The sequence below is a fragment of the Micropterus salmoides genome, unplaced genomic scaffold (genome assembly GCF_014851395.1).
Source record: "Micropterus salmoides isolate LMB-PRFRI ecotype aquatic unplaced genomic scaffold, ASM1485139v1 Ms_hic_scaffold_10, whole genome shotgun sequence".
NCBI lineage: Eukaryota > Metazoa > Chordata > Actinopteri > Centrarchiformes > Centrarchidae > Micropterus > Micropterus salmoides.
In genome coordinates, this window is record NW_024040041.1 from 9,228,243 (window position 1) to 9,254,386 (window position 26,144).

The 26,144-nt window shown below is 41.3% G+C and overlaps 4 protein-coding genes across 4 annotated transcripts in view; 2 read left to right on the forward strand and 2 right to left on the reverse strand.

Annotated features, from left to right (window-relative positions):
• LOC119884188 (glutamate receptor ionotropic, NMDA 2B) overlaps positions 1-9,798 on the reverse strand; it is a 125,010-nt gene extending 115,212 nt beyond the window's left edge. The window contains 4 exon segments of the mRNA XM_038694654.1: positions 824-931; positions 1,593-1,723; positions 9,175-9,281; positions 9,703-9,798. Coding sequence (XP_038550582.1) covers positions 824-850 — 27 coding nt within the window. The 5' untranslated portion in view covers positions 851-931; positions 1,593-1,723; positions 9,175-9,281; positions 9,703-9,798.
• An 81-nt stretch (positions 9,799-9,879) lies between these two features.
• Positions 9,880-11,806, forward strand: fmc1 (formation of mitochondrial complex V assembly factor 1 homolog). Its single transcript, XM_038694663.1, has 2 exons — positions 9,880-10,071; positions 11,186-11,806. The coding sequence occupies exons 1-2, from the start codon at positions 9,943-9,945 to the stop codon at positions 11,387-11,389; spliced, it is 333 nt and encodes a 110-aa protein (XP_038550591.1). The 5' UTR covers positions 9,880-9,942; the 3' UTR covers positions 11,390-11,806.
• Positions 11,807-13,066: 1,260 nt separating this feature from the next.
• On the forward strand, positions 13,067-21,049 carry LOC119884268 (heme-binding protein 1-like). The gene is made up of 4 exons (XM_038694726.1): positions 13,067-13,712; positions 17,609-17,747; positions 18,885-19,065; positions 19,489-21,049. The coding sequence occupies exons 1-4, from the start codon at positions 13,635-13,637 to the stop codon at positions 19,664-19,666; spliced, it is 576 nt and encodes a 191-aa protein (XP_038550654.1). The 5' UTR covers positions 13,067-13,634; the 3' UTR covers positions 19,667-21,049.
• A 595-nt stretch (positions 21,050-21,644) lies between these two features.
• On the reverse strand, positions 21,645-25,926 carry wbp2nl (WBP2 N-terminal like). The gene is made up of 8 exons (XM_038694719.1): positions 25,769-25,926; positions 25,121-25,229; positions 24,863-25,001; positions 24,556-24,648; positions 24,026-24,223; positions 23,478-23,591; positions 22,885-22,961; positions 21,645-22,760 (listed from the first exon to the last, which is right to left on the reverse strand). The coding sequence occupies exons 1-8, from the start codon at positions 25,825-25,827 to the stop codon at positions 22,704-22,706; spliced, it is 846 nt and encodes a 281-aa protein (XP_038550647.1). The 5' UTR covers positions 25,828-25,926; the 3' UTR covers positions 21,645-22,703.
• Positions 25,927-26,144: the final 218 nt, after the last annotated feature.

Consider the following 26,144-nt stretch of genomic DNA (forward strand, 5'->3'; position numbering starts at 1 on the left):
AAGGGAATGAGGGAGGCAGAGGAGGAAAAAGGAGAGGCAAAGGGAAGGAGAGAGGAAGAAAGGTGGTAGAAAGAAAAAGACTGAACAACTTAAGAGCTTTTTTTTCAAAAAGCTTAGCACAGAGGAGATGAATGTATGAGAAAAAGATGGAATGTGCTGATTTGATAATGACCTCTCATTGGGCCCTTGTGGCCAATACATTTTGCTCTGTGTAATTTGGTTCTGGTACAGAGAAAGAATTGTGTCTTCTTTTATCTTGTCACACAAAACATACTGTCTCTCTCCCTATGTCATACACACACACCCCCAAACAACAATAGGGCATGACCACAGCTGATGAGCAGCATACACAAACACGTCCAAATGGTCACACACTTCTGCCACACAAATCTTATTCAACAAATCCTTTAATTGCCTGATCAATGCCCGTAGAGCCATGCAAATGAAGCCAATAGTCGATAAGGGCTGGGTCAGGTTGAACATCCACACGCTGACGCATGCTGCTGATCAAAGTGCACACTGTGCTAAAAACCCAGGATTAAACCATTCGTCTGTAGGCATCACCTTGAACCATTATCCTGACCCGCGAGCAAACCTGGCGTGAGATACAAAGCAAAAAAACACCTCCGGAAGTTTTAGACCATCCATCACTGAGCTTTAGGAAAGGCGCACACTTAGGGAAGCTGCAGACGCGCGCACACACACACACACACACACACACACACACACACACAGGTGTTTCAGCTTTTCCTTCAAGGACAACTCGACAAAACTAAGAACAACTAGAGTTATAGAGAGGCCCAATGCATCAACATTGTCTTACCTTGTGTTTCGCCAGCCAAAGTCTCATCCCAGCGTCTCAGAAGTAGCATGATGGTGCGGCCTGGGACTCCTCTCTCCCTCTCATAGCCTCAGACTGAGGGACGCTGAACTACGATAAACACAAGAGAAAAGACAATGTGATCATTGATTGTTAGCAGCTACTCTATTTTAAAATACAGTTTAATCTCAGGTCTGTCCGACGCAATCAACAATGCAATTCAGATAATAGTATCAGTTGAATTTATGAAAAGGCTCTCAACACAACGAAACCAGTAAAATGCTCCCTGCAACCCTTTTTCTACTGTCCACATACATGAATACATACATTTGAAACTCTGAATAAAATTTCAGGGGCATTTCTTTTTTCTGTGAGGACACAGAACTAATCACCTGAAATTAAACCACCTGTCAACACCATTAGCCAATTAATAGAAAGATGAGTTTAATTAACTTAGAAAAGGAGACTGGAATGGTCAAGGGAAGTTTTCACTTTTGGGCTGTCACTCCACCAGCAGGTTCATTTGCTCTCACCAGCTGCACTTTATACAATAAATGTGTTTTAGTCGTCGTGATTAATTGAATTACACCTCTCTACCAGGACACCTCATTAGGTGTGTGGGGTTTGTTGAAGCAAATACAGATGTTCGTGAATGAAGAGGTGAGATTAAAAATGAGGTTGACGCTGCTGAGCATTTATCTCATATCTCTTTTCCATCATCGTAATCCTTTCAGTGTTGATTGCGAACAAGGCGTTGTCACCGGGAACTCACAGCAGTTTTAGGTAAAATCCTCGACAGGTCAAGAGGGTAAATCAGCAATTTTGAGGTAATTGTACTCCACAGGAACGGCTTCACTTCTGTTCTTCCCTTGGTCGTCGCTTGTTTTTCTGACGTCCGCCAGTCTGTTATTGCAGAGGGAACAGGGAGGACAGAGGGTTAGAAGCAGGTCAGTTAGACTCTAATAAAACCATACTGAGCTTTGGCATGGTGCATGACCTCTGACCTGGTCCCATTAGAATTAATAAATTAAGATTAAATGAGGGGAATATAAAATGCACAGCTCTGTGCTTAAAATGGTTTTCTGAATACAGCGTTCTGTCTCTATTATTGTTTACAATCCAAATCCACTGTGAAGGCCATTTCTGTTCTATAAAAACAATGCATCTCTCTCCTTAATTTGTTTAAATGCATGTTACAACTCCCTTTAGTAAACCATGTCTGGGTGTGTGTATTTGTGTGTTGGTGCAGTTTTGCAGGGGATAAAACAGTCTGATTTGAGGAGAGTCCAACCCAGTGTGCTAAATAATATATTTCCTCCAAATGTACTGTAGTACTAAATTGTCTCTGCCTTCATCCTCAAGCCCCCCCCCCCAACTACAGTATGTACAAGATCAGGAGAATAATAAATAGCTTCTATTAATCCAGATTATACATAGCTCGTATATCATGAACACACACACCCCACATGAGTGTCTAAATTGAAGGGGAGAGTGAGGGCCATACTTTAGGTAAATTAATGATTAATTGAAATATGTTGATGAATAATAAACCAGTCTCTGCGGGGTAACAGATTGCACTTTTCATATTTAATAGATTGATGGGCTTCACATAAACACACCCAACATGTACACACTCACAGCAACATATAATCACAGACAAACACACTCGTCACATGTACATGCGCCTCTTCACAGTCGACACGTGAAACAGAGGGGTGAACGTACAGTAGATTAAAACATCAAAGAGGGCCTACGCTGCTCACTTGAAACACCCAGGCTGCTTTAGCTTGTTTCTTAGCTTATAATAATCCCACAAAGGGGCCTCAATGTTGCTTTTCTACACACCCTGTGTACTCCCATCACTCCTCATGGACAGTGTCTGTGTCCATACAAGTCCTCTTAATCAGCTCAGATGAATTATTGAATAGCCTTTTTATATCAAATCATGACCCATATTCCGCTCGCTTGAAGTGAATATGCTGCCAATAAAAATCAAGATGTATTTTTTAAGTCGTCCCACATAGGCTCCCTGCTCACTCTCTAATGGTTGAACAGGATTCAGGCACACACACTGCAGAAAGTTAGGGCCTTTAGATGGAGCTCAGCAAGACAGATTCGCTCATTTACAGAGATGATGGACGAGTTTGCCACGCAGCATAGCACACATGTGAATCTGAGGTGTTGAGCTTTAACTTGCACCACACTTTGGATTACATGAGCTGAAATCATCTTTACATGTTTAAGGTTTGACTTCTGATGATGCACGCTGAAACTTGCAGCATTGCGTTAGAAGGCAAAAATCCCTAGACAGCACAGAGCGAATGTTATTTGAAGATAAAATATTTAATAGGGTGTTATTGCTGGTTTCATTAAGGCAGATGCAATGCTCAGAGCCAGACACAGGAGTTGTATTGTCGTCTCATTAGGTAGCACATGGGGAGAAAGAGAGGCAGAGAGAGAATCAGTAGGAAGAGGGGATAGGATTATGAATCTCCTTAGCCCCTGCTGTCTCCTCTCCTGGCTTGTTTATCAATGACGACTGCAAACACGATGCCTATGAAATCTCTTAAGCTCCATTTTTTTGGCAGACTTCTTTTTTCCCCGTAAGCTTCTGGCATCAAGGAGTTTTCAGACACTAAAAATTGACAGGAGCCTTGAAATATGTGTTAGTGCCCCGGTCACCTAACACAACTGATTTATTGTTCAATAAAATTTGGTGGCAATAGTTACACAAACATTATTCATTTAGAATGAGGGTGCGCTTTAATTCTTAGAATTACACTAAGGAACAAACCGTGTAAAACATTAACTACAATGTCACCTTTGGCTTGAACATAAATTAAGCAATGCAGAAAATGTGATGCCGCTTTCAAAGGTGGCTCTGTAAATTCATTTGGAAAAGGCTGAAAAAGATATACTTGTCTTTCATGATCCTGAATGCAATTGTGTCCCGCCAACAAATCACATTTATATTCGCATGGAAGTAACGCTCAGCTGTATCCATCGTCCAAACTGTTAATTTGGACAGCGATTGCTCACTCTACCACTAAGCTACGCTCTAAAGGATCGCTTAAAACGTTATCAGCATCCTCTGCAAAACACTTCTCAAATCAGCTGTATCAACTACAGTTTTCAAGCTGTAAGTGGGATATAATGTTCACATCCCCGTCCATTTTGCTTCTGCCTTCCTCTGCCGCACTGTCAAAACAATAATATTACAGCGAGAAGCATGTTTCACCTGTTCGTAAAAACTGACATGTACAGTTTTGGTGATGATTACAGTAAAAAAGACAGCAGTGAGCCACGTGTCAGAGACGTCCATTTTGCAGCGTGGCAGCTTTGACAGCTTTGACAGACTGTCTGAGCTTAAGTGCCCATCTGTAGATAGGCTACAGGGGTCGCATGTGTGCCAAGAGCGCCAAGCAGAAAGGGTAATGGTCCTGGGTTATGAGAGCAGGTCCCAGGTGGGTTTCACAGGTACGTAGCTGTAACCTTGACCACACGCACACTCACATACACACACACACACACACACACACACACACACACACACTGCATAAATCCCAACTACTGTCAGGCAAATGATAGGGAAAGTTAATCAGAGAAGAGGGGTCAATCGCCGCTACACCTGTGATGGATAGATGGACAAAGTGTCTGCATGTGTGTGTGCATGTGTGTGTGTGTGTGTGTGTGTGTGTGAGTGTGAGAGAGAGTGGGTGTGAATGTGCATTTTGCTGCAGACATAGAATGAAGATTTCATTCCAACACACTCGACTAGGAGAGAGGAGATATAATGTCATTCTCCTACTGTGAAGTAATTTGTGTTTTTTTTTAAATAACAGCAGGTAAAAATAATTGCATTGAGAAAAGGGCAATGTAGTCTGTCTCTTCATGTAGATTACTTTATCGATCTACCAATTTTTCTTTTTTCCCTAGCACACGCACACACTCCTGTGCTTTAAATAAGAGTGTGGAGCAGCACTGAATCGATGATTTGATGGGCAGAAGTGGCCACTCCATCAGGTGGAGAGTGGCTAATATGGAGATTAATTTCAACATGAGATATATTTATATATTCATGTGTTTAAATTATTCATATTAAAAGTAAATTTTTACTTGATCAGATGTTAAATATGAGAATACGCATGTGATCCTAGTTCATATTAATACAATTAAAGCCTCATGGGAAAAAAGAGAATCAAAGACTCATGTGTAAAAAATACAAAAGGATAAATGGCGGTGAAATGTAAGGGAAATTACTCATCTCTGATAATCTGCCAATATCCACTTAAATTCTACCTCACCCTCACATAGCACACACACACACACACACACATCATTGACACGTATGCACACACACACATACACATGCAGAAAATGTGGGTTATTGGCAAAAAATAAAGATGAATATCTACATCAATTAATCATCATCCAAAACATGCAACAGCAATAGCATGTGTGGATTCAAAGCACCGTACTCACCTATTTAACCCTTAACACTGAGAAATATTACATTTAATCGATTTTGTAGGCTGGAGAAATTGTAAGAATCATGGCTATTACGTCAACTAATAGACAAAGATGTTGCTTGAGTCTTTAATCCGCGTTAGTGAAATCCCATTAAGATTAAGAAATCAGCCTCAGTCCATTACAAAAAAATGGCAAAAAAGAGAGTCCCGAATATAGGACAGTTTTTACTAATTGTTATTTTGTTCATTTGGAATCAAATCCAGGATTTAAAGGGTAATTCCACAGGAAAACAGCTATATCCAGAGTGCCTTTATCAGGGTGACAGATGCTCAAAAGTCCCACTTCCCATTATCTTCATGTAATGAAGAGGAGAGGCATTAAATCTCCTTCAGGAAAAAAGTGGAAATATAAAAAAAGGAGATGGACAAGGAAATGAGTTGTGTGGTTAGCTTCACTTTGCTATGCATCTGTCTATTGCTGTGTTTCTATTGCTCACCACACACAGGCATACACACCACACACACACACACAGCAAATAATTCATTTACTTTGCAGTCAGCTTAATTCTTTCGAGCCACCCTATCTTCTATTTTTCTAAAAATGCAAAAGATTAATCAAGAATAATCTGCATCTTGTATTTCAATAAACGAAAGTCGAACTGCAAAATTACGTCACCAAAATGCAAAATAAATAGCAACTCCTCTCTGATGCAAGCAAGTCAATGACGTGAGAATGGTAGGACATGAAATTATTTAGATGGCAAAAGAGAAAAAACAAAATGGAACAACATATAAATCAATAAGTGGACCAATTCAGAGGGGGTGAGAGGGTGGAAGTGATGGAAAAAAACAGATGCTGAAAGAGGTGACTAAAGAGAATAAAGCTTCAAGCAAAGAGAGTGAAAAAAGTGAAAAATTATGGTGGAGGAAAAAAAGGGGGAGAAATCCTCTGGATGATAAAGCCAGTTTTTTTCTAGTCCATTCTCTTTGGGTGTTTTTGTGTGTCTGTCTGCGAGAATGAGAGTCAGTTCAGAAAGATAGGCGAGTCGGGGGGGGGCAGAGAAAAAGAAGGAGGCGGAGGAGTGTATAAACACAGATGACACCCTAACAGAACGGACAAGTGCTGGCTTAGAAATACGCTTTGAAACAAAAGTGCACTGTCGACCTTCACCTGATAAGCATGAAGTGAGGAAACTTAAAACGCACCTCGGTGTCATAATAATGTACACTCCCTCTATGGAACGAATGTGGAGTTTGGACATCTCTCAGTGTGCATGACAGCAAACAAAAGGACATGTGAGGAGAGCAGGGTGTGTGGTAAAGGGGCATTTCAGACGCTTTAATGGAAGAACAGACTTTTGTGCAATAACATAGAAATGACAACAGAGGTCGGTCAAAATGTGGTTCCATGATGACGACTGGAGAAGGTGCTTGCTTGATGAATCACTGTGGTCTTGGTTGAGGAGAACAAAAAAAAATCAAAGTCAGAAAACACAGATTATAGTATACAAGGGGAGAGTGACGTGAGGATGACATGGCATGAGGCAAGAATCAGCTGAGAGCCGGATGGGAGGGGTGCCATGGTTATACCAGATTGTAAGCCAGTGTGTGTGCGTGTGTGTGTGAGCGTGTGCGTGTGCATGTCCAGGTGTGCTTAATATATGTGCACCCCACAAAAAACACCTTGCATACACAGAAAAGGAACAAAGACTTTGAGACAGACACTAAACACTAAATAGACCTACCTATGGTTAGAATAAAGAATCGCCCAAAAAAGATGCATAGGATGGTAGGAGGAAAAAAGAGAAGGGGGAAATAGGAAATAGGAAAAGGTACAAAAGTGAAAAAAAGCATAAATAGAAAATACAAGCAAGCCAATTAAAATGTCTCTATCAGGGTTGTTTTTTAAAGTAAGGAAATTAAAACACTGGTGGAGTCAAAAAAGTAGCCAAAGTTAAGGTGGACAGTGAGTGGAGTGGAGGGGAGGAGGAGGAGGGAGCCGGTGAAGGGAGGAGGGAGCGTGGGCTGCACAGGGATAGAAAGGGCTGGAAGTGATAGCAATGGAGAGGGAAGGGAGAATGAATGAAGGGGGAAAAAAGAGAATAAAGGGGGCAAAAAAAATCCCCCTCCTCTTTCTCTTTCTCTTTTTCTCTGTCTCTCTGCCTCTCTCTCCCTCCTTGTCTGGCTCATAAATAGAAGAAATTGTTGACCAGGTAAATGGCGAAATAGATAAGAAGACAGAGGACCGAGAGAGCAAGCAAATGAAAAGGTAAAGCACCTCCCAGCAGCGCGATGAGGAAAAAAAAGAACAAAAAACGAAAGATAAAAGCAAATACTCCAGTGGCCTCCGTTGTCTCCAGTCTATATGTGGAAGGGGGGATTGGCTATTGCCAGTTGTTCCCCTTCCCCGGCTGCCTTCTGCTTTCTTCTGTCTCTCCTTCCAAAAAAGACTTCCCATCCAGATGACAAAAAGCAGGCACGGATGTCCTTTCCTCTCTCTCTCAACTCTGGTCTAATATCTCGTGCCACTCACACAGGTTAGACATTGTTGCAGCGGCAATGCACAGTATCACCAGTACTGCCCAGTGGGAGGAAAAATAGGCATTGGGACTGCTGCTAGTCAAACACTGCCTGCCTCATGAGGAAGGATACTGAGCTGGAATTGCTCTGTCTCCCCTCTCCCGCCCATCCCTGTGAAAAGATGGGAGGAAGGGAGGTGGGCCCACTCGCTGCATTAGTATTCATTGAAAGAGTATGAGAGAGAGAGAGAGAGATGAGGAGGAGGGAGAGAGAGGTGCCTTCCAACAAATGTGGAGGAACCAAACCGGTGTGTGAAACTGATAAGAGACTGGCTCCCCCTAGAGTCAATCATCAACAGACAAGTTCAAATAACTGGAAACACTGGGAATGTAGCCTGTTGAACAATCAAATTGATGACCTGTGACCCGCCTTCAGGGCAACACAGGATGTTTGAACCTCTTAAGACAAATTCACGGCTTTGATTTTGCAGTGTGTCGCTCCAGCTGCATGGCATTGCTTATGAAAGAATTAAATGTTCAATCGGTCAAACGTAAAGAGTTATCATTTACACTAAACACTCTCTGTGGGTAAAAATTGGACTATGGATTAAAGAAAATTTGGCTCACATCTGTGGTGTTGTGTGAAAACTGACTGATCCTTTCCTCTGCGTTTTGCCCCATGCCAAACTCAGTGTTGTCATGGTGACAGATGACCAAATCAAAGCTAGTAGCACACAAAGGTAGGTGGTCAAAAGGACCCTTCAAAAGGTAAAGACTGCAAGACACAATGTCTCCATTAAATACTGCAGTCCTCAAATATTTGGTCTATTTTACCCTGTTTCTGCAATCAGCAATGACGTGGACCAAATGACCACATTTACTGAAAATTACATTTCACCTGCCATGCACGCAAAGAAAATACACTACAAGTGTACAATACTCTTCATAGAGGCTTACACTCAAAATAGTGTGAGACTCTTTGGATTATAAATCACACTTTTTGTTTTATTCTCTTCAGGGAATAGGTTGTTTTCAATGTATTTCCACAGCCAAGACTACAGTGCATATACAGATCTTCTAACTAACTGTGTTAAAGTTGTTATTTACAGCAAAGGAAGAAAGACACAGAGGGAGACAGAGAGATACCGACAGATCCGGAAAGAAAAACATGATTACAAATCTCCACGGTCCGCTGTCTTCTCTGCTGACCCGTTTATCAGACTGTAATTACTTAACTCACAATCGAACTCAAGCCCATTTGTATTTACAATGACAGGTGTTGTGTGTAAGGTGGCGTGCAGAGCATAACATTTTAGGCAAGTTCTGTTCAATATCTGAATTGTGCATGAGCACATTAAGAAATTACCTTACAATGAAGTTGAAGTTGGAATCCATGAAACGCAACACTATGGTTCCTATACCAGTTCATCCGTCTCTGCTTGACCTTGCCCCAAGTTTCACACATCTTTGAACCTGAATTTGAAAATACAATGGACAAATAGGATTTAGAGGAAAAATATGGTGACAAATGTCACAGTTAACATTATGTTCACACTGTATTCCAGGGAAGTTGCTGAGCATACGTGTTCTTTTCCTAATTATATACTTTTGCACCTGTGAGTGAGTTTTCAGTAGCTTACAGCCACTGCCACCTGCTTCTGTCGAGCAACTGGGATTCAGCACTTGAAACACATTTACAGATGTTGAAGAGAGGTGTAAAACATCAGTTGTTTGCTTCTTTAAGTGTTTTCATCAGATGTGAACCATTCTCTAATCCTGGGCTCAGCAAGACTACACCCAGGGTCCACTTAACACAGAGCTGTGGTGGAGGTGAGGAGGTTGATGATGAGGAAGGTAAAACTAAAGCAAATACACACAAAAGAGCTGAACGTACCGTTTGCATATTATCCCACTGCGCTGCACTGCATAGCCTACATTCATTTTCAGCCTGACTGCTCACACTTGAAGTAAGGTCCACGTTCCCTTGAAACTGCTGGGGAAATGTCAGGTTGGAAGAAGCATCACATGGGTCGTGAACTTATTAGTGTGCCATATCGCCGCCTTGTGGTCGATACGCTGTAATTTGATCGACTGTGCGGTGTTGGACTGAACCTGCTTGAGTCGCCGTTCAGAGATGGCAGCGCTGACACCACCTTTGCGAGCCTGCCGAGGAATACTGAAAGAATTACGTGCCCTCCAAGGACCACGGTACAGACAGTCCCTGGCCTACAACTATGTTATGGACCAGTTTCGTAAGAATAAGGCGAGTTTTCCCACCAACTGCGTTTCAGCTAACGTTAGCTAAGTAAGCTAACTAGCATTACAAACTGCATAGGAGCTGCATGGCTAGCTCTACGTTAACATTAGCTAACCGGCTAACTATTGAATAATAACGTTACTATTTTGCTAGTTACCGTTAAAATAACGTTCTCGCCGCTCGAAAACGTGGTAACTGAGCAAACACCCAACATGACACTGCAGTGTTGTTATTGCCAACTTTGCAATATTTACAAGTAATAGTTCAACGCAAGGTGAGTGACGGAGAAGGACATGCTAACATTAGCCAACAGCTAACTTACTAATCTCAGTGTTGAGACGCAGGTGATAAAGTACTATGTCTAATGAATTAACTTCAGTACACAGGTGTCTAACTTGCGCACACGTGAGTGCAACATGCTAACACTACACAGGATTGAGTCCGTCATTGTGTTAATAACGTTGTTGTTAATTGGTCTCTATGTTAATGCGAAATATAACCGAGCAAACTATAAGCGATTATTTTTAAATCCACTTGGGCATAGAAATCCCTCCATCGTCAGTAAACAAAGAATCTCGTCAGCCAAGGACAGTCCTAAATTAAACTATGTATTTATTTTTAATTAATATGTATACCTACTCTTCCATTAAACAGTGTGTTTATAACCAGCATGTTCATCTCGAGTGCTTGTGATTCTGTTTGTTCTCTGTTTACCCAAAACACTGTACAGCTGCTTGTTGATGTGAGTTAGGATTTTTAGGCACATATATAGCTTGTTTGGTTTATGCTTGGGTGAACATGGCTCACCAGGGCGGTTGAATGCATGTGCAGTCACTGAAGCAAAATAGCTAGGAGCAACTTTTGCTTGTCAGTATGTATTTGTCCCAGCTTTGAAAAGATCCAAAGGCATTATAATATATATGTGAAACTCTATAGGTACAAAATGCTTACTGTCCATGTAGCCGTTACAGTTGATGGAAGAAAAAAAACATTCTGGCAGAAAGGCCTATCATATAGTCACATTGTTTGTGTTATAGTCTGTTACTGGAGTCATTGCTCCACATTGTCCTGTCATCATTTGATCGTCATTAATGGTTTTCTTTCTTTTCCCTCCTCACAGGTAACAGGAGAAAGGTACTGCCGTGCCCAGCAGGAAGCACACCATGCCTCAGACACATACCTGTGTTTGCTGGCATCTACTAGGAACCACCTGGTCCTACACAACCTTTACCATGGCAAAGGAGAGCTAAACCAAGAAGAAGCAGCTGGCCTAGTGGGGCTGAGGTTGCCCACTCAGCCAGGAGGTAAAGGTTGGGAGAAGTGAGGACATGGAAGGATGCAACGTTGAAAGAGAAACTTGACATGCTTCAGAAATGACTTGTGTGTGGCTGATCTCGTCTCATACAATTTACCTCATGGAAAAATTTGACTGGAGTCTGGCAGACTAGACTGGAGATTGTGCCATCATGGACTGCTTTGAGGGAACTCGACTTATTCATGTTGTGTTCAATGATCAAGGGGAGGAAATCTGATCTGAGAGTATTTGAAACAAATGTGAAAATATAATCTATGCTTTGATTGTTTTAGCTGTAAATATACTGTACTATACAGATGTTCCACACCTGCTTTTGTTTGTGTTTTGGCCATTTTAAATGTCATTTGGCAAAAGCAACCATTAAGAAGGACTGTAAGTTTTCATTTTGATTCATTTTTCCCCATTAAAATATTAGTCACTGTTACACTTTTCTGAGATTTTTTAAAGAACTTGGTTACACATTATAACACATTAATGAACATCCTGCTTGCATATAAATTAAACTGGCACTTAAGTACTCCTTTTACATGCAGTTAAGGAGTCAGGTTATAGTAAATATGCATCAGACTTATTTATCAGACATTGATCAAAAGGAATCATGAAGAATATTTATCCTATAGGGAATGTGAAATTGTAAGTCAAATTGGGCTTGGTCCATTCGTGTCTTTATAGACACAGCAATTTGCACAGTTTTTAGTGGGATTCTTGTGGGAGTCTGTCCCACAGAGGTAAAAGACTGCAGAATGTGGTTGTCTTGTGCAGAGAGTGGCAGACATCGCAACATCATGTAACTGGACAAGAGGAAAAGTTTCAAAAATCATCACAGTAAGGGCGTGGGTGGTTCATGTGCAGGGCTGAGCCCTTATTGCAGTGGCCCATGGTTCGAGTCCACCCTGTGGCTCTTTGCTGCATGATTCTCTCTCTCTCTCCCCTGTTTCCTGATTATCCACTACTTGTTACTCTCAAATAAAGGAACAAAAAAAATCAGTTCATGCCAAACACTGGTAAAACTGCATCAGCCAAGATAAACAGTGGTTGCCAAGGAACCCCTTATCAAGAGACTGAAATCACTGCTTAAAAAACACTAAAAGCTGCATCCTCAAAATTTAATTTTGAGCTTTGCAACTCAGCAGAAAATTTATACAATGAAGTTCAAATTAAAATCAATTCAATCAGACATTGAATTACATTCTACTGCACAGTGTCCCATTGATTTTGTCCACCCTTTTACCATATATATATTATACCTGCTTCGATGGAATCTGGTCTTCTTTCTCTGTTGCCTCTTCCTCCACAGCTCCCTCATACAGCACCTCACCTTTTCTGGCCCAACATTAACCATCCCAGTTTTTTTTCGTTAAATCTACCCTTCCTGTTTCCTCTTATTCTCCAGTGGTGACTAACATTGCCTTCAGTGTGAATTTAAATAGACCAACCCCAAAGCAAAGCAACGCACAGTGACACACATGGCAGGAAGACATGCACCCATGCGCTGCCCTGAACTAGCACACACACACACTCAGCCCTGGAAAGAAAGTCCAATGCATACTGACACAACAACGGCTTGTGTCAAAATTTGTATTGCACAAAAAGCAAGATGTAAATGTGCTGCTCCACGGCCCACTTTTTTATGCATCCTGGAACAGACAGTCATGACAAACAGAATGAGAGAGACGAGGTGGGGGGGGGGACAACACTCCCTGTATGCTGCATCCCATACCAAGAAATTACTTCTGCTCATCTGGTCAAACTCTTCTGGGGGGTAATAAACCATGGAAAATTGGCTTGATGCTGTCAGACTGATGCCCCACATTAAGTGAACATAAACGTTTAAGAGTGAAAGGTGGTGATATAAGTGGGAGTCAAGCTGGTAAGACAAAAAAACAGAGCGAAGGAAGAGAGGAGGGCGGAGAAACTCCCCCCGTCAGAGTAGAGGCGGATTTGTTCATTCCTTGGATCTGCAAAGGGGCGAGGATTCAGCAAGTCTCCAACTTCTGTCTCCGAAGGGGGAAAGCATCTGTTGAGGAGAGGTCTGTGCTCACTGGAACAGGGCGCACGCTCTTCTCTGGAGGAGAATTTGCGCTTTGGAGCATCTGGATACTGTCGGGAAGTTACCTCTTGTTTATCAAGGTTTTTCCAGGAGTTGAACGAGGGAGCTGTCAGAAAGTTGTTGTTGCAAAAAGCACAAGGACGAAAGACAGGGTAAACAAACCAAAGGAGCGATAGAGAGGAGAGGTGACCTGGCCGAAGCGACATGTTTGGCATGATAAAGAATTCGCTCTTCGGAAACAGCGAGGAGACGGAATATAAATTGCTCAGCAGCGAGACGAAGGTAAGCAGTGCACGGACACCTGCCAGACACAACTCAGTCACTGCCTATCATTAAAGACTTCTGCAAAATCAATTTATATTCGTGCGTGTGCTGCAAAGATTAGCACAGTTATCCTGCTGTACTGTAAAGATGCAAGGTTTCATTTCTGTTTGCGTTCGTATATTATCCGGCAAGAAACACTAACTAGGTTATGTTAACTTTGCTTTAAATGGCCCCTGTAATGTAATCTTGACTGGCAGTTAATTGCTGGTGACCTATAAGGATGCCTGTAGAGCCGCAGTGTGGGGCAAAGGGGCAAATCAGCAAGGGGTCCTCTGCCAGGCAACAAGGCAGACATAACCAGGCTATGGTGATACTGAGTTCTGTGTAACCCTAAAACAGTAACGCATACACACTAGACCAAAGTCAGAAAGGTTTTAAGCTTTCTTATTAAGTACTGCGCTCAAAGCTAGCTCACAGTTTTCATGCCCCCGCTCTGGCGACTTCTGTGGCGCAAGGTGTTATGTTTTCAGGTTTTTCTGCCCCTTCGTCCCATTCTCGTCAACGGTGATATCTCATGAACGCCCTGAGGGAATTTCTTTAAATGTGGCACAAATGTCCACTTGCACTCAAAGATAAATTGATTCGGATTTGGTGGTCAAAAGGTCAAGGTCACCGTGACCTCACAAAATACTGCTTTGGCCATTTAAGAACTGATGACCATTTTTCTCAGTTGGTGACACTTGACTTGCTTGGCTACTGTGAACACAAAATGACCTTGACAAACAGGTCCATATCTCAAGAATTGATGCCATAGTTATGATAACATTTCGCACATTAGCCTACATGGGATACAACAATCAAGTGACCAAAAGGTCAAAAGTCAACGTCATAATTTCCTGGAAAACCCCTTTTTTGGCCATTATTCAACACCATACTTAGGGAACAGAGGGGGAGATTGTGAACATATTTCACAGTTGGTCCTAGGTGACACTTTTGATTAAAAGGTCATAGACCTCAAAATAGTTTTTTTTAGCCATTATTTAAAAATGAATTGGGCGATTCCAGATTTCACACACATGTTGAGTAAACAATAACTAGCACAGTACGGGCTTTCCTCCTTCTCATCCATTCTGCCTTTCACTTCCTTCCTCATTCTGAATTTCACCTATAGCCCATACAGAGGCTTTGCATCTGAAACTCCCAGGAGAAAACAAAAGCAGTACATTGTGTCGGGCTATAATCCATCTTTACATATTAATGAAGTACATGTGTACCTGTTTAACCAGTACTGTACATCAATGTATCCTTCGGTTCAACAATGTATATTCACTGGAATCATACATATATATGACATATCCGTCCACACTACATATATCACATGAGTGTGGACAGGTATGGATGTAAACTGCAACTTGACTGGTTGGTTACAATCATGGGATGATAAATCTCGTTTCCATCATGGCATTGTGGATGCATGTGTGTCTATGTGTGTGAGGAAGAGAGGTACTGCCCGCATGCTGTGTACATGTATGTGAAACCATAGGTGGACAAGCTTACTGACAATGCCCTGGAAGAGGATGCAGATCAGACGTGTTTGTTATTAACCCATGAGCTCATATGTGGATTGTTTGTGCACGTGGATACACTGACCGTCCCTGATGAAGTCAGTGACATATAAAACCCCCACCCTGCCCTTTTTTATACTATGTATATATTGTATTTGCCTATATTTAATGTATACACCCTTCTGGAAAGATTCCAGTAAATTCAGTCATGTGCGGACAGACATTTCGAGGTTCTTCTCTTGCCCTGTTGACCTACAATGTAGCATGTAGCCATGTAATGTCATGGTTGGTGTGGGTTTCTAAAGTGGCTTTGTTTATCTTTGAATAACTTTTGACAGAGAGACAAAGGCATACAGAATGAGACAAAGAGGACTTCCTGCCCAACTGACCAGAGACAACAGGGAATCAAATGACCCAAACTGACACATTTACCCACACACAGAGGACGGCAGATCTGTTTTGACATTGCACACTAACATCTCTTGTCTGAAGCCCGAGAAGCCCATTAGCCAGCAGTATGTGCACAGTTGTAAATACTCACATTTGAACTGGAAAATAATGTAGATCAGGATTATAATTGGTGATTTATATTACTGATCCAAATCCACCATATAGCAAGGTCACCCACACTTCCTGCCATGAAAACACAGAGCATCAAGGTTTATCAAATCTCTGGACTTGAATGGCTTGTTTAAACAGCAGGTATTGAAATCAATGCTCGTCACCTGATCCATGGAGCACCCGCCTGACTCTGACACCTCACACTTAATTAAAACTGACACAGAATACAGATGAGTTGCCTCACACACACATAACTATGCACACACATTCACAGCAGAACAACAGCAATAGGTGGAGTTCATGTAGACGCTTGCTAATGAATGTAGACAACTATTTTAAGAGAACATGAAATGACACGGCAATTTAACACTCTTAGTGTTGATAATACCTTTCGTGTGCTGTGTTATGGCATGGAGTAATTATCACTTTAAAAGCTGGCATAAGACAGGAGCTAAACACATACATGTACACAACCACAGACACATGACAGACACATTAATAGCACTACTTAACTAGAGGACAGGCTCTGCTTTCTTGGTATGTCACCCATACACAAAGTAATGGTGGTCCCACTGACAAGCCGTACGGAGCAGCACCCTCGTGATTACTATGCAGGAGCTCGTCACAAGTAGAACTATATGATAACATAGTGTTATCTTGTATGTGCTGAGGAATGAAAACTTCTGCATTGTCTGATTACAGGACCACTTTACAGATTTGTCAGGTCCTCTGTAGTGAGTTACCACTGTGGTGGGTTTTCAGTAATATTAGATGGAGGAAAGTTTTATTTGCTATACAACTCTCCAAAGGAGAAAGTCACAAATTCATATACAAGATGAAGAAGAAAGAATGATATTTTTAGATGTGCGTTTTCCTTCAGGGAAGAGAAAACATGCTTAAGAAGCCCACGTAAGAACGAGAATAAGCACTGGAAATGATGCTCTGACCGTATTTCCATTGTTCTCTCCTTTGCAGCTGGTATCATGTTGAAAAAAACCATCTACAAAAATAATAAACTGCACATTTTACAGGAGCCAGCAGCTTCTTATAGGTCGACGGTAAACACTGTAAGGAGAACGAATGACAATGACGTTATGAAAGTAAATTCCTGCACTTAACAACATCATACAAACACACAGAGCCATACACTATAAAATAGCACACAGTATAATGACATTAGTGGAAATGTGGAGCTGTATTTGAAACCTGCATCACAGTCTCTACAGTGACCACATTCCTTCAAAACCTATTAAAGTTATTGCTCAGTGGCATAGTTGAGTGACTGTGTACAACATTAGCCCCACTTAATCATATTTAATGCAAAACTGTTGCATCATATTTTTGCTGTGTGTCTGGGGGTGGGGGCGAGCTCTGTGCATGTGTGTTTGCCAGTGTGCTGTTACGTAAGACCGTGCATCTCTTGCCCATTATTCTCGGTAGGCTGACTGAACACTGCGGAGTAGAAGAAGAAATCAAATCAAATCAGTGTAAATATGTTTTATCCACATCTTATTATTTGGCTGCCCACATTGATTTCACACACCCACATGTACAGTCACACGCACACCAACACACACACTGAGCCCTCCGAGTGTAAATCCCGCCTGTTCAAGGCTTTTCCTTAGGAGCAGACTGTCAACATCACTGTATGAGAGTTGAATCATGTGTGAGGTCACCATATCCCCTGCACGCATCCCCAGGAAAGACGATGTGCATAAAAGCAATTTATGCACACTGTGTAGCTGTGGTTGGCCTGCTGAAGCCAAAGCCACCCCCTTTCTTCCCTAGGATGGAGTTAGCTTTGAGGTGCGGCGGTATGATGGTGCCAAATACGCTGTGATCTCCTCTGAGGGACGATCCTTTGACCAAGTGACAGGGGAGCTGGTGAGGAAGCTGCTTATGTATATTGGCGGGAGCAATGAACAAGGTAAGCCAATTAGAAAATAACACTTTCTGGTGGGTCAAGATGTCTTGGCTCATGAACCAAGAGCACCTACCTGCAGACACAAAATGGCAGACCACTACAAGAGCACCTCTGCAGTTGACAGGAAATCACTTGACCTCAGCAGCGGAAGTTGGTCTTCTTTAGGTTGTTTTTGCATGAACATCTGCATAGCACGTGTGCGCAGTCTACTTGTGGCAGAAAAGGCAAGAAGGTGGCTTTCTGTACAAAAGCACAATTTTAAAACTTTATTACACTGATTTTAGTGAAACTGGATCATATTTTCGTTCTTATGTCCTCTGGCTGCTCTGCCTCACTTCTCAGTGATTTAGAGTTTCCTGATGGACAGATAGCTTTAAAGTAACCCCTAACTGCTGCCAACTGTATCTGCCATTAGCTCAGTTAGGCATGCAGCTCTTGGTCCTATTAGCCCAGATCTGTTACCCACTCTCCATGCTCCGTTTCTGGTGCCCATTCCAGCGCTGCTCACCACCAACATTATTTACTGGGTCCTCCCCATCCCGGGCCTGAAAAGCTCCTCCTCCCAGAGGTCCAACAGAGTTAGCATAAAAAAACAGGAAATATTATAATAAAATATGATCGAGTTTCACCAAAATCAGTGAATAAAGTTATGAAGTTGTGTTTTTCTAAAGTAATCGGTGAAGCCCAGCCACCCTTCTCTATTCACTTCCACTATGCACATGCGCAATGCAGATGTTCACGAAAACATCATCAGCATCCAGGTTCCTCTTTCATGAACTGCCTCCGTTTCCCGTTCTTCTCCCAAGTTAATACATTTCATAGATTGTTTTTTTTAAATAACACACATAAGAAAATATGAGTCAAAAGAACTGATTAATGTAATGTAATAAAAAGATTTTCATATTCTGATGAATGCCACAGCGAAGAAAGACAGTAGACCAATAGCTGAAGGTAAGTAATTTACAGACCATATACATGGCCTGTTTTGCAGTGTCGGAATAATAACTATCACTGTTGGCATCTGCATAATTTTTTTATGTACTCTACACAAAACCACAGATCCTGACCTTTACATGTGGGTAGTTAGCTTTCTCCTCTGTGTTCCCTCCTATTTAAACTCACATTGTGTCTCACACTAAGGTGAGGCCATGGGTACAGCAGCTCCCATAATCATCACTGTGTACCCACGGAATGACGGTGTTCTGTCTCGCCGCTTGGTGGTCAGCATCCGCATCCCCTCCAACTACCAGCAAAGCCCCCCAACTCCCACCGACAGTGCCATCAGGATTGAGGAGCAGCCCGGCATGACTGTCTATGCTCTGTAGGCATTTAAAGTGTTTCGTTTAAAACTGCTGATGTTTATATACAAGGAAGAGAGTATTATGGATGTTTATTTTAAATGCTGTGGGTTAAAGTCTTTCCATGAGTTTTGCACTGTACTAGTAACTTATTTTGTCCAAATTTTCCATATAGATTTGGACAGCACAGTTACCCCACCTGACCCAAATGCACTAGCAGCTATTTTATTTTTGGAGGCCTTAGTTAATATGTTCAGTCTCCTGCAGGACTATTGTGGTAGAGCACGTCCTCAGGCAGGTTTACTTGACCTCACTGGTTCACGTTGTTTGAAATATCAGTGTGCATGTGTGCTTTCTGGGTCCCTGTTCCATTCCATCTGGTAAAAAGTTCAAACAATTCACCCAATTAACACAAATAATCCACGTAATAAAAATGTTTTTCACAGGCAGTTTGGAGGCTTTGCAGGGGAGAGTGAGTACCGAGCAGAGGCCTTGCGTTTGACACGCACCCTGGGTGAGACAGCCCCCTTTCAGCGCAAGCATTACTTCTGCTGCAGCTATGACCCACCGCTCAAGCCTTATGGACGCCGCAACGAGGTGTGGTTTCTACAGGAGGAGCCGTAGGAGCCGTTTGATCAGATCTGAGTCAAATCTCATGCTGAATCCTTTATTCAACCTTAATTACCCTGACAAACCTGTAGCTCTAACAGTATTTGATTGGTAAGAGCAATATGGTGACCTGATAGCCCTTTGAACCCCAATGGACAGATAGAGATTACCCACGTTGCCTTTATCCATCTGATCTTCTGCTTGTCACACATTCAGTAGCAGTGAAGTTAGGTGTTCAAGCAATGGGACAAATTAAAATTTAACATCAAGAGCATTAGCATTTTCTCTTTCATTAGCTAATTTTCTTTCATTTCTAATTTAAACTCACCCCTTGTAGCTCTGGGTGATTAAAGAAATCAATGACTTTAAAAGGTGCAATGTGTAAGATTTGACCAGAATTTGGTTTCAAACATTAACGTTATCAACAGAATGTGCAGAAGGAACAGCTCTAACATCTACGTATTGTGTTGCAGAGATATCTACTTAAACAAGAAACAAGTTCGCTATATTAAACAAGCTCTCTTCGCTTTTTTATTCTAATAAATAAACATAAAGTCCAAATGTCAAGAAAGGAAATACTCTCACTTCTATTTTCCTTATCAAACAGATAAAATACAAATACAACACAGTACACAGCTAACTGTGCTAACGAGTTAGCAGCACTTACGACCTGATATGTGATATGCTGCTCTAGACAAATACAGTGTCAAGAAGTTGAAAGTATTAGTTGGAGTTGCGTGCAATACGTTTCAGTATGTACTATTGTGACAGAGTTCAGTTCTCTAAGTTTCTCTAATTTTCTTCAATTTTAAAAAAATACCTTTAGATAAACTGTTATCTAAGCAACTCAGTGAGTAATGTCTCTGTATTTTAAATTCATGAGTTGATATTTTCCATTCCTTTTAGAAGTACATGTTCGTCCCAAAGGGTCGATAAAGTCCCTGTAGAGCTGTCATCTCCCTGAAGAACACAGTAGGGCTTTGCACATCTTTAATCTAGTTTACACTTAAGTGGCGGCTACAGAGAAATGTATAGAATTAACATTAGATACATGGTAGTAAAAAGCACACTTCCTTTTCCTAAGTAAGGAACTGGAAGGAAACAGGAGTCGAGCCATAAAGTAGAACTAGTCTTTATGAATTAATGGGTGGTCAGCTGTGGGTGTAAATTAGCTAGGTAGCTTTAGGTGTTATTATAAACTGTGTGGTTATGTGTTGATTCAGAAAGCATTTCTGTGTAGTGAATATTTTGTGTTTTAGTGCATGACATCTTTACTTAATCACTGTTGAAACAGTATTATTGGATACATCTGTCCATTGTGATTTTCTGTGATCAGAGTGAATAGTATGTTCACGTTTGATGGTGTTTCATAGCATAATAAATTATATTATTCAGTAAGAGTGTGGATCATTTTAATTGTCTAATTTCTTCATTTTGTGAAACGTTGTCAGAGACAGTACCACTCCAAACACTTGTATTGTACAATGTGGTGTACTATTTCCATAAATTAAAGATTAAACATTATGGTAATTGGACTCCATTATATAGATTAAATGTTTAAAGCACAAGTTCAACCAATGAAAATTAGAAAATCAATGACTTGAATAAAATGCAGAAATACTTAAGTAAATGTCTATCAGATATTTAAGATATTTAACCAAATTATGATGTTTAAAATATGAGGATTGGATAAATGTTTCATTTGAGGTCATTTGGTGTTTAAAACTTCTTAAGCTAAAAAACAAAAATGTCAAAATGCAGAATTCAACAAATTACTCATTTATTAGATTATAACTGAGACAAAATTCAGCAAGAGGAATAAGAACTGCAAAAGATTAATGTATAGACATTTGATTAATTCAAGCAAACCAAAAACTACCCCCCCCCCCCAAAAAACCCCAATAAAAACCCCCAATATCCTCTATCCTCTACAACAAATAGTTCTTCAGGTGTTAACTGATGCACAATGAGGAGGATGCAATTACACACCATGTTGACACCTCACCCCACTTTAATCAGGAATAAATCAGAAGTTTCAACAGCAGGCAAAACACTGATGGGCCCTTAATGTAATGCTGTGGCCCTGTAACCCTACATTAGTGAAATTTCAATAGAGTTCTGATTTCAGCTTGGCTCTGCATACATGAATACAACAGAAGCTAGGACTAGAGAAAGGGTTATTCAGGTGACCTCAGCCTGTCACCTATAACCTTGTAAATGTAAGGTTGAAATATTGCACATACAGAGATTTGTAATGTGAGAAATCTATCTATTCCCCCTTTTCAAACACTGCACTGCTCCTTTTGATAACAAAAACCTCCATTATATATATATATATGTTATTTGTGAGATTTAGGTCATACAACGGAGTGGAATTACTTATACTGTCATGTGACTGACAGTGCAGGATCACATTGGTCATATATGAAGGAAACTTTTAACTCACTGTATTACTGTTCAGTAACAACCAGTTCTAGTTTTGTATATGGACAACTACTACTCAACACAAAACTGTATAGGAAATACACAAAGTACCTTCAGTGATACTGCAAAAATACCTGTGTTAATAGGAGTTGGTATTGTTAATAACTATAGGAAGTGCAATCAAGAAATTGCTACAAAAAGTTTCGGTAATAAATCTCCATCTTTAAAAATACATTCCCCATACTACCTCCTCCTTACAGCTCTTAACAAGGACAGTTTAGGTTCCCATTACCTTGTTAGAGACAGACAGAGTAAATAAATCCAGTCACTCAGAATGTTAACAGTGACGAGTCTCAGAAAAGGTCCAAGCCATCAATCATTTTAAGTGAATTTATGTAAAAGGGAAAAACTCTATTTAATATATGTGACTGCTTAATGAGCTATTCCAGTATCCAAAATGTTGTTGATTCATTGGTGATTTATCACTGACATCTTTGAGCCCTCTATTACTTGCATTTTCTTTTCTATATTCTACAATCAAGTAGGTATCCGTGAACATTACTCCTGGCTTTAGAATATATTTAAGATACAGAGGAAGAGAGAGGAGTGTCATTGAAGTGCAAGAGTCTCAGTTGCTTTTCTTGTCAGGAGAGTTTGGATAAGGTGCATATGGTGGAGGCCTTTCCTGCAAGGGAATAAATAAAAATAAAATTAAATAACACAACTTTGTGCAAGCGCCATTAAAAGGAGAACTCACATGTCATGTCTACACAACTTTAAGCAAGGTGAAAACAAGCAAAGAAGCTTACAGTGGGCATGTAGACATTGTGTGGATTGCTGGGATTGTAGTACGCACTGCCTGCTGCTTCAGCTGCCTTGGAGTTACCTGTGCATAAAATGAGGCATGACAAAGACAGGATGATAAAGTCAGACAGTGACGACTGCTGAACATATTTAGGAACAGACGCTACAGTTCCAAACTTTGTAAGGAGGACTGATGCGAGGAGCACAGTACTAGTCATATGAAGTACAACCAGTGAAGGCTCCAGTAATCTTCCAGACAAAATCTACTGGCGCACCCTGAGGATGCACAGAGGCAAAACGCTCGTCCTCACTTGGAGATATGCCAAACTGACATTTCACAGTGTACCAAGCTCATCCCATGTGCAGGGTGAGACTGTTTTCAGCAAAATCCACAAGGTGCTAGAAAAGAGATCGGGGAGGGGAGGTTGTTTTATCCTTTGTAATTTTGATGTGTAGCGGATGAGACAGCAGCACCCCTTTTTTGGTGGCGTGATTCGAAGTGATTCACTTTGAGGGAGACAGATCAGATCTGACGGGTGCAGTGACACACACATACATAAGAGGAACAAAATAAAGACAGAGCGAGAGAGAATTAGACCTGGAGGTGGTGTCGGTGTTGCTGTCCAGTTCTGGGGCGGTGCAGTCCAATTTTGGGGTGGCCCAGGGTAGGGAGGAGGTGGGGCCATGTAGTCAAAACCAGATGGGTACATTCCTGGAACATAGAAGACCGACAGAGGGAAAAAAAAAAAAAAAAAAAAGACAGATGGAGTTTCAAGGTCCAATGAGGTTACATCATTTGTACCTCAAGGGTTATTACTTATGTGCAATGAGGACACTGACGACAAAAAATGTGAAAAACAAATATGTGGCAACTGCAAACACATGCATGGAAACATAACCTAAAGGCTAAAAACTATGAAAGTCTCCACATCTTTGAGTATATACTGGCCTTTTCTACATTACAATTATTGACTGTGAAAGTGAAAGAACGAAAAAAGAAAATATCCTGCAGAAAAAAAGCTAGTAAGTAGTCCTTGAGTGAAAACTGTTTAGCAAATCCTGAAGACTTTACACTTAATTTGTCATGTGTACCTTCGGTGTAAGCTGGCATATAAATGTCATATTACAAATTACTGAATTCTGTACCTGCAGTGGCTGTTGGACAGGGGTAGCCCATGTTACCAGCAGCAGGGGGAGGGCCCTGGTAGAATCCATTCTGCTGGGGAGGGGATGGGTAAGGATAGGCGGGAGGAGCATGCGGAGGTGGGCCGTAGCCATTCATCATTCCAGGTGAAGGATAGCCGTAAGAGGCAGCACCGTTTTGTGCAGGAGCAGCACGAGAAGCTGAAATACAGAAAGAGAAAAGTTTTTTTGGCAACAAATAAACTGGACTTTCCAGAGGTTATAGGCGTATTCATTCACTCACCATTTTTCCACAATTGCCTATTTTGCATATAAAGTATATCTATACTAATGGGGCCACTCATTAAGAGACGCTATACTTCTTTATTATTAAGATTTTAACCTTGACTGTAGTATTTTTACAATGTGGTATTACCACTTTGGTTGAGGATTTAAATACCACTTTACCCCCCAAATAAAGGAGTTATTAAAGTATATTCTGCATTGTATAATGTGGGAAACAGTGACTACTGTAAGGAAACTAGCATACAAACCATTTGTGGCCAGTTTGAAGAGATCCTGTCCCAGCTCTATGGCTCCTCCACTGGGAAATGACATCTTGAAATGGGCCTGGCCCTCCCAGCCACCTGATCAAAGAGTCATACATTTAGAACAAATGCAGAAGGCTACATTTGTGCTTTATTGTGAATGGTAACAGAGACGACAGGCATGTGCAGTCCTTTTATTTTGACTAAGATAATGCACCTAATATCTATTGTATTGTGCAATACAAATATGACCATTAATGAAACTAGTATTAAATTAAATTCAAGTTAAAAGCAAAAACAAATGGCCACATACCACCAGGTTCAGCGGACACTGTTCCTTTAATGTAGTTGGCCCCAAAGACTGGCTGCTCAATGCTGCAGCCCTTCATCAGATAATAGGGGAACATGGCTGAACCCAGGCAATCCTTGGTATTACTGGAAACAAACACCAGCTAAGCCAGTGAATGAGGGAAGAGACAAATGAGTGTGTGGGGAGAGTTACAACATATGATATAATATATGAGAATGCGAACACTGAACACGAACAAACGCCATGTCATTTCGGCTGTACCCTGTATGGCGTGAGGTAAACGGTGCCCTTCTTAGTCCCCCTCAGCAGGTCTGTCTTGCAGGCAACATCGCTGAATGACAGCTCCACATTCTTACATTCCCTTACAACACTGAGGAAAGAAGAAATAAAGGAACCTGTTACAGACCCCACAAAAGATCTGCTGACACAACTGTGGTACGAAATATCAATTGAGAATTGTTTGAAACTACTGTATTTCATAACGTGTAGCTTACACACCTATATATGTTGCCATTTTGGTCTCAACAAGATGTCAACATCCTAACGAAAGCTACCGCTACTTCCTGTTTTGATAGTCGGCTTACGTTACAAGTTAGTCATCTTGCTTAAACCAGCGGTCAAGATACGCGAATGCTATGAAGTCGGTCGTTACTAATATTAAAACCCTCGTTTAAAGCAGTAAACACATCATGTGAATTACACAGCTAACGGCAACATTAGCAATGGAACAGAAGTGTCAGCCAGCTATGCTAACGTTAATCAGGCCAGCAAGCCAACAGTTAGCAGGAGGAGGCTAGCGTGTGCATAGCATTCTGTTGACTACGCACTGGAAAGTAAACATGCCAAGAAGAGAGGCGACAGCTAGCTAGTTAATCAAATTCTCCACATAAATGCAATAGATAACGTTACCTTTCTCCGTTGCTTATCACAACGCCGCCGTTTTGCGAGTGATTCCGATTTAAAGCCATGTTTGAGAGTCGTCTGATGCTTTCCTGCTGCTCAAGTCGGACTCGGGGTCGGGTATGCCACAGGAACGTCACGGGCGTTACGTCACGACACCGTCAACAACTCGTGACTCGTAGGATGCTCAACATCATTAGCATACAGACTGCTGCGTCCCGCTGATACCTGCCAGTTAAGATCATTGTTTGAAATTTGATCGATCACGTAAATAACTACAGGTTCACGCGATGTCTTCTGGCATCCATGCCGGAACACCGGTATCACAGGTGTCCAGAAATGTATAAGGCCTATGATGTTCTTATGTGTCTATAGTCTACCATCC

Excerpts from the sequence above, each read along its gene's own strand:
- LOC119884268 (XM_038694726.1), top strand. The coding sequence starts at position 13,635 with ATGTTTGGCATGATAAAGAATTCGCTCTTCGGAAACAGCGAGGAGACG. Across the intron at positions 17,748-18,884 it reads TGGCGGGAGCAATGAACAAG|GTGAGGCCATGGGTACAGCA; the intron begins GTAAGCCAATTA and ends TCTCACACTAAG. Across the intron at positions 19,066-19,488 it reads GGCATGACTGTCTATGCTCT|GCAGTTTGGAGGCTTTGCAG; the intron begins GTAGGCATTTAA and ends TGTTTTTCACAG.
- fmc1 (XM_038694663.1), top strand. The coding sequence starts at position 9,943 with ATGGCAGCGCTGACACCACCTTTGCGAGCCTGCCGAGGAATACTGAAA. Across the intron at positions 10,072-11,185 it reads ACCAGTTTCGTAAGAATAAG|GTAACAGGAGAAAGGTACTG; the intron begins GCGAGTTTTCCC and ends CCCTCCTCACAG.
- wbp2nl (XM_038694719.1), bottom strand. The coding sequence starts at position 25,827 with ATGGCTTTAAATCGGAATCACTCGCAAAACGGCGGCGTTGTGATAAGC. Across the intron at positions 25,002-25,120 it reads TTTACCTCACGCCATACAGG|CTGGTGTTTGTTTCCAGTAA; the intron begins GTACAGCCGAAA and ends TCACTGGCTTAG. Across the intron at positions 22,761-22,884 it reads ACAATGTCTACATGCCCACT|GAAAGGCCTCCACCATATGC; the intron begins GTAAGCTTCTTT and ends ATTCCCTTGCAG.